The 12,212-nt window shown below is 39.5% G+C and overlaps 1 protein-coding gene across 1 annotated transcript in view; it reads right to left on the bottom strand.

Annotated features, from left to right (window-relative positions):
* LOC110844259 overlaps positions 1–10,253 on the bottom strand; it is a 63,505-nt gene extending 53,252 nt beyond the window's left edge. The window contains exon 1 of the mRNA XM_022090417.2: positions 9,153–10,253. Within this exon, the coding sequence (XP_021946109.1) occupies positions 9,153–9,219 (67 nt within the window). The 5' untranslated portion in view covers positions 9,220–10,253. The remainder of the gene's footprint in view (positions 1–9,152) is intronic.
* Between the last annotated feature and the right edge of the window lie 1,959 nt (positions 10,254–12,212).

Raw genomic sequence — 12,212 nt, forward strand, 5'->3', positions numbered from 1 at the left:
TTTGAATCACTTGCAAAAATCCATCTTCCCTTGGGACGAGATAAATAAAAGCGAGAAATAAACAAATAGCGAGAAAAATCACCATGAGCCAATGGAACAATGAGAATGAGTTGAACCCAACAATCGATACTGAAACAATGGGATCCTTTCTAACTCCTTGCTGCTGAAGCAACGTATGTATCCATATGAGATGATAATAACACGTGAATAAATAAAAGGCAATGAATGCGAAACGGAGATAAGAGGCTCAGAGATGAGACAAGTCTCGAGAATTTTCACTTCTCCTTTCGATGTCTATGTCGCCCATGTAAATACTTACTTGGGGGCTCTTAGCGTTTAGATTAGCAAATGTTTTCAGCGATAAGCCAAATACACCAATGACATGACATACGTGATATACAGACCTCTATGTATGTACTACACCACAACATAACACCAAGCACTTCCACCATGTGCATGTACGTATGCATGTATGTACATATGTGTGCATATGTACATATATTTTCGCTCTCCGTAATTCGGTACTAGTTTGGTTTGGTTGATTCCGTTTCATGATCAGATCTCTTCTCCCTGCTGCTGCTGCTGCTGGTGCTGCTGTCCATCCGTATGCGCTGGACGAGTCCTTGCTTGTCAAACCAGTGGTGCAGAATAGTGAACATTTGATTTGGAAAGTAGTTGAAGTATTAAGACAAACAAATAGCATTCCACACTTGTTTCATTGGATCAGCCAGCAGAGATAAAAAGCTCAGAGAGCTGCGTCAAATGTATCCCGTCGCTTAAATCTGCCTGCCTGTACGAGCGGATAAGTTATATCTGCCTGGTTTCATCAATTTAATTGTCAGTCAAGGACTCGACTTCACTTTGAACTGTCGCTCTCTCTCTCAAATAATTTATGCAAATAAACTCCACGAGATTTAATGCGACAATTAATTTCATTATATTTGTTGATGAAGTAGACTGAGTTAGTTCCAAGTGTGAGATGAACTTGATTTTGATTCATCTCCAGGTCACTCACTGCGACAAGCTTGTAATTTTAATGGTGAACAAATATGCTGTAGAATATCGCCTCCAGAAGTAACACTTAGAAAATCGAAGTTGCACTATTTGTAAGACTGGTGTTTGCCAATTATGTACATAGCAAGTGCATTATGAAAAGAGGATGGCTTGAACAACCCGTGCTTGTTTAATTATTTAATTTTTTGTATATATCGGAATATAGATTTACACAGCTTTCGGTGGTACTTAAGTGGACAATCTAACCAATCTCATAAAATAAATGGCGCAGCAGCAGCATTGCCCTCGAAGGCACTTTCCACGCTTTTATCCAAATGGAATGAAACAATAATGGAGAGCGATTTTGACGACGACGACGAGGACGGCGACGACTATAGCATAACACGTACATATGTACTCTTACAAAGTATGGTACAAAGAACCAAAGATGAGAGGATGCGCTTTTGGTAGCGCAAATCCTATAGAAATTCAAATATAAGAATTTAGGAATGAAATTTAGGGTTGTGACCGCAGTGGAAGTGTATGCATGTATACAACCGTATGGGATTACAGCATCGGATTTTGTATGTAATTTGGGTAAGTGCTTTATCTTTCAGAGTTTGATCTCTGGAAATTTGGTTCCATGTCCAATTGAAAAGGATCTTGTGGGTTGTTGCAAAAACCAATAGAAACATCAATATTGTGGTACAGAAATTTCAGTTTGATTAATTTTGGATAGAAAATCACGGCTCAAAAAGTTCTCAAAACTTGCAACTTACTTATTACTGTTAGTTGTGGCTTGAGCTACATACAATTTTGAGTGAAATGTAAATTCTGAGTAAAAGCTAGTGCACAATCACAATGTTAAAACTCATTATTAAGATTCCAACTTGTCTCACTAATTATCTTTGACTAATAATTTTACCACCCGTCGTGGCCTCACGGTCAAATCCAGATAACTAGTTTGCTGCCTGTTCCCTTCATTTCTGGGTGTACATATGGTACGATATAAATATTCATTGTTTTATATTCGCAGTCCTCGTCGTTCCAAAGATTTGCTGGTGACCGGTTGGACAAGAAAATCGTGGGATGGGTCATAATTATATCTTGAAGAATATATATTACACCCTTGGGCAAAATTTGTTATTGCAAAGCAATCATAAACGCTTGACATTTCGCTTAAAATTCAGCAAATGTTACATATTTGAACGTCTTAATACAAGAATTTTTAAAATATTATATAATTCAAGTCAGCCTTTCGTCCCAAACGAATCTTTTCATGTACGCATGCCTTTCATGTATACGATGCTGCAATATTGTTTTCAAAATTTCTTAACTTCCTGTCTTGGTCAGTTGAAAAAGAAGCAAAATGCGACCTGTGAGATTGCCTGTCTTTCTCATTGTGCAACACAATACGGCGTTCCATGCCCTGCTGTACTTGTGCATGTTATTATTTTCTCTGTTGGTTTCACTTGGTTCCCTTGAAAAGGAAGTGGTGGTTGGTTTGGCATGGCACCTGCTTCCAAATCACAATTTTTTACCACTTTTTCCCATGTTTAAAACAACTCAAAACTACAAAACTCAACGGACCGAAATTTAAATTGTGTAGTTAAGTTGCGATATAGAAGGATGAGCATGAGGATAAGTTTGTACAAGGATTGGATGAAGCGAGCCATCCAGAAGAGTGAGATTAGATTCAACACTTTGAGCCTTAAAACTATATGCTACTGAGGGAACAAAACGTCATTTCTGGCCCGTGCACAGCCTCACAAACTTTATGGCATGTTTATCTCGACGAGAATCTTTTCGGCAGTATCCTCTAGCCTTAAAGCTTATATGCACTTAGTTTAATCCTTTTAATGAGATTCTTGCGCGGTACAAAGACTCAAAAGGGAATCTGATAGAGTTCAAGTGAACTCTGGTGGGACGAGGAACGCTCGAGTTCAGAAGAAAGCTCAATAACTGCGACACACAGCTAAAGTCAAGCACCTTATCAGCATATGATGGATCCCTAATCAGTATCAAAATGGATCATAAAACACCGCTCCTCCGTCCAGCCTGCTTAACTTCAACTGTTATGATTATCCTGAGGAGATTTATGTTTTCGTCCCTCTCCTCAGTCCCTCGCGAAGAGAGTCACCTCATAAATCTCCAGTCGATGAGTAAATTAGGAGACAAAATGAAGCATGATACGAGATGGAGCATCATCTCTGAACGTCTGGCTCGTACTTAGCACCAAGTATTAAACTGAATTAATACAGGATCAGAAATCTGCAATAATTTGCCCTCGTTGACCCAAAGCTAAATATATGTATCTAATGTTGAAAAGCAACTGAAATGATGGCTGGAAGGAGGAATTTCACGCTTGTTTGCATCTAACCAAAAACTAATAAATGTAAGTGCTCTGGCCTCTGGGAATATGATGTGTGTGCCTATATAATCTCGGAATATACTTAATAATATAAAATCAGTCATTCATCCTAGTCGATAAAAATTCCAGTTCTTGAAGAAATACCGGTTGCCGGTTGGTTGAATTTGTGGAGTGACAGGATTTGGATAAAGTGATGGAATGTGAAATTTTCATATGGTATGTATTTGATTTTAGGATAAAGTACGTAGAAAGTAGAAAAAATGTTCAAATGAAATTGTCACGAGTAGAGAATAAAAATGTCTGCAAAATTTCCACAACGCTTTCATCATTGTTTTAATAAGACCACCTCCAGTCTGGCGAGAAACCCTCCCTTCTGGATAGAGTAAACTGAAGGAAATTAATTTATAACCCTTGCAGAAAATAATAACGCTCGATGAATGCGCCTTCAACGATTTGTCTGAGATAGACGAGTGTGTATTTAGTTGCTGGACGAGTTCGTGTTTAAAAACAAAATGCAACTCTCATATCCAGTTTGGTGAGTGAAATTTGATCATAAATTACCACTGGGACGGGCATCAATCTAGCAATCCATCCATCTAAACACCAATCGAATCGATTAATCCCTAAAATACGTATGTATGCATGTACGTAAGATTTAGTAGACTTGAGCAGTTTCAGCTTACGTCCATCAAGTTGCATCATGCTGGCTAACGATCCCTGTCTCAAGTTTTGTCTTGTGGGTTAATCGCGTTTAGTTTTTTCAGCCATTCATTGGTGTCTGGATATTAGCACTGTTTTTACCTTAAAAATGTTTGACAAGACACAATAAATAGCAAGCAAGGAGGCTGCTGAGTCGAGTTAAAAGTCTTAATAAGTAAATCATGTCATCGCCTGATTTGCATATACCTACATATGTATACTCGTGGTGAGTAGTATGAACGAGCATGTGATGCGCTGGACTGGATCATTTACAAGAAAGATTTAAGTACTCGTGGTGTAGCAAATCGAATTTTTGTTTGCATTGAGAAAACAAGCTACTGGCTTAAGCTGCACCTGGCAGAGTCCGGTCCATTAGGTTATTCGGATATTAGAACACTTAAGACAATCATACACAGGAATTTAGAACCTTGTGCAATTAATGAAAAATTTCATTGACAACGCAGCCAGTAACTCGTTGAATTTTGATATTTATCTGATATGCCCAATGCATTATTACTGTCAGGCTGTCAATGATTGTATAATATGGCAGTCAAACCCCAGTTGAGTTTTTGCGTCTCACGAGCCACTCTGATGGAATTGTATCCCGATCGTGGTACAGAATTTTAATTCTTTTTCTAATGCAAATCCCCAATCTTGAATCCAGTTCACGACTCGGTAAATTGTAAATTGTAAATTTGGCAAAAAACAAAGACAGAGAGAGAGAAAGATGTGATTTGATTATTTTGATTATGACTACAATCCTTCCCAATCCCTACAGAACTTCCAAATTACGAGGAGAGATGGAGAGAGATAAGATTGTAGCCTGAATTGAATTTCAATGGGCACTGGCTCAGCAATATTTGACTTGGAAATGTTGAACAAATAAATGAAAATGAAAGCCTCTCATTTTTGTCCTACATCCTAGAAATTATTGCTGCCTTCGCTGCCTTTATAAACGTCATGGGGCAGATATTGCAAAATTTTGCAGGATATTTACATTTGCAATAAACTTATATAAATCGCATAGCTTAAGTAATGGAACGTAAAGTTGAAGCTGTAAAAAGAATACTTAACCATGAACATCATCATGCTGCGTCTAAAAGCCTCTTTCTTTGCTGGGTTCGAGACGAAAAGAAAGGCAGTTTGGGTAGGTGGATGAGAAACATGCGAGTCTACCTCCATGGTGTCTACATTCTACCTTTTGCAGGAAAAATCCTATAACCCAAAACTAACCACATCACCAAAGACCACACCGGTGTATTTTTGGCAGTTAAAATTTTCATTATGCCATCCAGCCCAGGCCAAAGTGTTTGTGCATTTTTTAAGTTTCCTTCATCCTCCCCAAAATCCTGTGATGCAAATGCAAATCCGAATCTGGAGGATCCGTTTTATTTTCATTGCATTTTTATTATGACAAATATAAAGCCGTATGACTTTTCTTGATAAAATAAATGCAGCCCGACGTTTCCCCTTCTTCTTTTAGCACAAATATACAAACTTATAAAGTAAAGCAGCTCTTATATGTACATACTACCGAAAAGTGCTATTATTATATGCATCATGGTGGGTGGCTGGTTATCTAGTTGGATGGAATGAAAAGCTTGCACTTGTTTTAAATATGCATACATACGTATGTGCAATCTAGATACATATGTACCGGTATTATGTACATACACACAGGGAGCCACAGCCGAGATGAGTTTTATTATTCATAAACAACATGTTTCAAGTTTACAGGGTGTGAAATGACACTCATGGTTTCCTTCTGTTTTTTTCGTAAAAGCAAGGGAATTGAAACTCGAGTTGAATTTGTGCCCGTCCTTGTCACTTAAATGTCCACATCCATCCAGCAACGTGGAGTTTAGGCAAAATAGGGAACGAAAATAGGGATGAAATGAACATGTCACCACATTACGTCTCGTCATAACATCAACACCACCCAACCCAACCCACCAACTATCCCTGTCAACTTGATAACGTCAACAAAGTTTAAATAAGTTAAACGGAGTTGATTTCTGGTTGTTGAGCTGAAACAAATTCTGTTCCCGAGTGATTCCACTTTTTCCATTTCGTTATTTCTGCTCTGTCTCCCTGAATACTGCACTTTATTCTACACTGCTATGTAACTGCGTACATGCAAAATGAGAAGGAACGACCAGCCATGTGATGAATATGATTGAAGACTTGCAGTTGTTTGTACTTTGTTTTTAATGAGAGTGGCAGCAGAATGAAAACTTTGGGCAGGAATAAAATGACATGCTTTCACTTTGCAGGAATCAAATTTCCATTAAAACGCAGCCCCGTGCATATCTTTACTTTTATTGTGCTCCAGCCTGCTTCCCATCCGAAGTCAGAAAAAGCTTTTACTTGTTTCGCTTCACTACTACTATTAGCGATACAGTGCATAAATATATGAGCGTACGCGAGGTTCGTAATTTGAAGGAACAAAGGGCACACACAACAAAGGCGTCCAGTGGTAAAGTTTTAATTTGAGACGCGGCGATACCCTCTCCTTGTATCAGAAAATAAATGGAAATACGTACGTACGTACCTAGGAAATGGTATGCGTCATGTACGTCCATGTGAAGGTAGAGAGTCAACAAATTAATTTTGAATTAAGTCTCTCCTATCGGACAAATTTACACAACGTGGTTTCCCATTTATGTCAATTCGATGACAGCCTCACCGCAGTATATTACACCATCGCATTCATCGGCGGACCTCCGCGAGTTTATAGCAGGAAAATCATAATTTATTATTGTCTCTCGGCCGTCCTCTCTCCACGCTGTGACGAGCGTATAGATTTTACAAAACTCGACAACTTAAATATTTATGCTCGTCTCAATTGGTGGTCATTGTATAATGTAAGCATACGTCTTAACCTCGCATTATTGCACTACATACGACGGCATACATACGCTTTCCTTTGAGTCATTCTGAAATAATTGCAATTGTGAATCAGCCACTTGTGAAGAGCATTTTGGCACAATTTGTTGAATTCAGTTAGCATGCCTAAGCGAAGCCCGTATCGCTGAGCTGATTTATGTACTTTGACTCAGTCCCAATAATGACTTGATCTAAAAATACAAATGCTGTCTGCCAACTTCCATGTAAAAAGTTTGCATGGCGGAGGAAAACACTGGGTTTTAACTTTGCATCTGGTCGTGGTGGTTGTGGGTGGGTGAGACGGGAAGCTGGGATTTTGCTCACTCCTTATTTTTACATCTACGATTTCAAGGTTTCATTGAAAAAGTTAATTTTTTATGTAAAGAGTGCGCCTATTGCCAACCGGCACAGCAGCAGAAGCCCCACAAGAACTTGACTTGAGAGAAGTTGACTCAACTTAAACTAAAGGGAACTGACTTTTGCCTTCATTACCAAATTTTACTGCACTCTTACTGCTCTAATGGCTTCATAAAGCTCAAGATTTCACTGAGTTATGAATGCGAGGTAGCCAGCTATAATATGTAGGAGAGAACTATGTACAAACACATGATTTCAACTTAACGCTCCACACCACCGGCAGCAGCCATGCCATACCGTAATTCAGATAAGTTAATGAATTGCCTCCAAGAAGTCGAACTTCTTCTTAAGGGTAATTTAGATCAGCCAATTTAAAATGCAAAGCAGAATTAAATCACACAATTCAATCGTCGAACCACGGAAGGAGGAAACTCGCTCGCTCGCAACAACGTGCAAAGTATTATACAAAACCCTTGGCTCAGCTCGAAAGTCGCTCTGTAGCCGAGAAGTATAGTTCACCACTCATAATTTATAATTAAAAGAAAGAAAACGCTTCATCGGAGTTCATTCCGTCCTTGCTTTCTTACTTTCTTATTATTCCTTTTGGAGCACATATACCGTGTTCCTTTTAATCAAGTCTACTCAACGCACTCATACAATAAACCAAAAGTTTGCGGACAGCAGCTGGTGACATGACACGTAAGAAGGTAATTCATAGGAAAATAAACAATGCCACTGTTCAGAATGAACTATTATGAACTTTTCATTATGTCAGAGAGGAAATTCGCAAGCCCTCTCGATCCATCCGTCCACCCACCACGACCAACTTGTACTTATGTACAATTGACCAAATAACCATTCAAGGATTAACACACTTTGACACACTTTATTGCCAAAGACGTGGAATAATAGTGGTCATGTGAGCCAATTATACGTAATGTGGTTACATACTTCGACGTCTTAAGTACGTATGTGTGTGTGTAAGGTCAAAGTAACGATTTCTCAACTCGCCTCAATGGTTATGTATAAAAGGAAGGAAGTTTACTTAATGTGAGGAACCAGTCACCCGAAACGATTTATTATTATTATTTGCATTTGACAAGCAAAATGAAGTAATCGAGTTCTAAGATTATGTTAATTTTATGGCCCAACTTCAATTCAATCCCTACCAGCACAACCTGTGCGGTTCCGGTACATGTTGCCAGTGCCGATTTTGTGCCGATGTGCCCCATTTCTCGGTACCGATTGTGTAACGATTTCGTGCTGGCACAGGGAAATCGGTACCTTACCGGCACAGTTTTGGTACAGGTGGAACCGTACATATGTACCGATACCATTTTTGTACAGTTTTGCCGGAACAGTCCCGGTACCCAAAATTTGTAGCTAAACTGTGCCGGCAAGGTACCGATTTCCCTGTGCCAGCACGAAATCGTTACACAATCGGTACCGAGAAATGGGGCACATCGGTACAAAATCTGCACTGGCAATGTGCTAGTAGGGATATCAGTATTTGCAGAGGGGCCGTTATTGTACATACTTTGGCGTGTATTTATGTACGCAGCATTTAGCTAGTGGAGAGTAGTGTATGGAGCTATTTTATTATGCACAATCTACGTATCAGAGGAGAAAATCGCTCGAAATCAAATAAGGCTTAGCTTGGAAGTATGCAATTGGAATTTAAAAATGCATGTCGATATGGCATGACGATTACACGGGAGAGCTTAATGATCAATCACGTCATCGATACACCCCTCTGAAAATTTCATAAGTCGAAGTTGGCTATGCGAGAACCCTAATAATTTTGTCTACTTAAGAGTCAAAGCGAGTTGTACTTTCTTGTACTTACCGAATAGAAATGTGATAGAAAATATCCAGAGTCCCGTCAACGCCATGCTGCTCCACCTCATTTTCATTGTAAAAGTTTTGAGTGAGGATAGATTTTGTCTTTTCTCTCCCTCTTTCTCTATCGCACCACTTAATAACTCAACTCAACTCCGTAAACGGTACATTAATAAGTACGTAAATGTAATTTAATGCGATTAGCTAGCACACAATATTTTGCACAAGATTGTAATATACAAGGCACACCTAATTAAATTTGGTAATAAAGTTGCAGCATGAAAGTTGAGATTAATTCAAAAATTCACTTTCTCTCACAAAGTTGTATGTAGCAATAAGTCCGTAAAAATATGAATTATGTGTGTGTAGTAGTAGAGTTGTTTCGGATCATAAATATGTACAAGTTCCCGTTGCTGTTTTATTCAATTTTGTACAAAATTAGGGTATAACCGGCTTATAGTCGAGTAATAATATCCTGGTAGCAAAATGATTGATTCCGGAAGCACAAGTTGCATGTAAGATTGGAAGTAAAAAGTAGCATGCAACCAACAACAGATGAGACTGCGAGACCCTTCTTCTAATTTCCAGTCTCACTCAAAAATAATCCTCTCTCGGCCTTGCACTTTCTCTCTCCTGCTTTTTCTTCTCCCTTTATTTTACCACGACTACTTGAGTTCCTTCAGCCCATTGGGCAGCTGACACACGTTAAGGACGACAGCAGCGTTCCTCTTCCTTTTAAATTGCACCACCTTTTACACTCTGATGCAACAGATGAGTTTTATTCCAACATGTGTCCCCTTATGCAAGTGCGCTCTCTACACAGTATTCATTAAGGGTTTGGTCATTGGTCGTTTTTATGCCTATTTTTTCGTAGCCACAGTTTTTCAAGAGCACAATGCAATTTGTAGTAAGAGTATTTTTTGTAGGGTTTAAAGTCACCACGACGGCTCTCAACCCTAGGCAGTCACTGTTTAAGGACTGATTTATATGAAGCACGCACCGCACCGGTGGCCCAGCAAAGCGAGATGAGATCCGTGTGTGTGGGTCGACGGCTTTGAGAAGACTGTTTGAATTCGTGAGCTCCGTTTGAGCTTTATTCAACGCGAACCAACTTCAACTTCACTCGCCCTCTTTCTCTCGTGCTCCCTTTAATACGGACGTTACGTAGCCTGCTTTCTGCCTTCTTCGTTCGTTCGTACAGAAGTATGAATATGTGTGTGTTGTGTGTTTGGTTGCTTATTCGTACTCAGCTCCCTCGTGGAATCTCGAATAGAAGAGAGAGCAAAATAAAACCTTAACTTTTGGGGTTTGGGGATTTAAGCAGATAACTGTCACGTTTCTCTCCATCTCCTGCTTCCTTCCTTCATAAATGAACGAAGGTTCGGTTCGCTTCGAAATGAAGCGAGACCAAAGGTATTATCTATTGAGGAGGAGGGGTGGATGATGTGATGAGCCCAACGTTGCTGGTATTAGTCGTTGGCTTGTCTCCTTCTCTGGTCATGATATTGTTGTTGAATTACGCTACGTGGGTAAAAGTGAGGCCAGCAGCAGGAGCAGCAGTATGGAGGGAGCTGGAGATAGGGTAAGGTGGATGGATCAAGAATGTAAAGATAACCTGGAGCATGGGTTTTTGGGTATTACGATTACGAAGAAGCATTTCCTGCTCTGGGCCGGAAGTTACATATCTTCCGATTTGGAATGGATGGATGAAATGGAAGGAGAGGAGACGGCGAGGGCTGAGAAGAATGGAAATTTGATGCGACCATAAGGTTAGTAGGGTAAGGAGTTTGATGGGTTGATTTCGATTGATGTGTTCATATAACTTGGTGTGTGCAACGTTATGTTGCTTTTTTTGCTGAAGAGAGAGAGAGAGACAAGAGAAGACATGAGAAAAATAAGGCTAGGAAATAGAAAGAAAGGGTTTCGAGGGCTTTGGTCTGTCTTACTTTATCCGACTGGCATTGCATGTCTATGACACTACTCAAGAAGACAGAAATTGAAAGTAAGGTAGCAGGATGAATACCGCTACTACATTTCGTGCTACATATTTCTCCAGAGGGACATATGTTCACACAATCTACCTCTAGGTACCCTTTTCGCAAGCAACAGAAAGAGAGAGAGAGAGAGAGATGGATGGAGAACAATTCAAGAATGGATATTCTGAAATCGAGATGTGTATTTGGATGAAAAAACAATAAGATATTTGGTTCACAATTTCAGAATATGGAAAAAGAAACAAATAGCTCCAATTTCTCATACGCAACACAGTAATCTTTAATATATATCTACGTAGGAGTGGTATGTAATACATAAGTTTTGCGATATATCGAGGTTGAAATTGGGCATGAGAGATACACATGTCCAGATTCACCGGATGCTACTGATTATCCGCATTGTTTGCTTGTTTGCCAATCCATCCGTTGATCGACTGTTAATTCTGGTGAGACATTACATCATTTGCGGAAAGCAGCTCACCAAGAAAAATTGCATTAGGCACATGATAGGGTTTACTGCTCCTCAAAGCCATACATCATTCATTATACGACATGTTTGCTGTCGCTGTTGTTCAAATAATGGTATTTGTTGTCGTTATAGTATTATGACGTGGCTTGGCTGGTAGGATAATATTAAATTGCACGACATCCCATTCAGTGGTGGTGTGGCTCATTACACAAGTATAATTTTGGCTAATTGCTTCAAGCCAAGTAGTATACGCCCAGGAGAAGTTAGGTAATCATTAAAAGTGCCTGCTTAATGGGCTGCTGGAGCGGATTCGGGCGATTCCACACTCATTATCATGAAATAGTGCAAAACACAAAACAAAACAAAATAAAGCTCCAAAAAGTACAAAACCTCGTAATGCACTCACTATTGTAAACTCCTCTCTTTCGCATTTCGAAATGCGAGGAGGCTTTTACGTTCTCTACGACTCGCACTATTGTCGTCGTCCTTACAAAATGTACACGATACACTTTTTGCATCGTATAGCTGCATACCAAGATTTCCTACGTTTACGCTCGTGCCTGGTTAGTTTACTCGCGGTGTGGTGCGTAGTAAATATTAAGTG

This window comes from Folsomia candida, unplaced genomic scaffold, assembly GCF_002217175.1.
Source record: "Folsomia candida strain VU population unplaced genomic scaffold, ASM221717v1 Fcan01_Sc002, whole genome shotgun sequence".
NCBI classification, from domain to species: domain Eukaryota; kingdom Metazoa; phylum Arthropoda; class Collembola; order Entomobryomorpha; family Isotomidae; genus Folsomia; species Folsomia candida.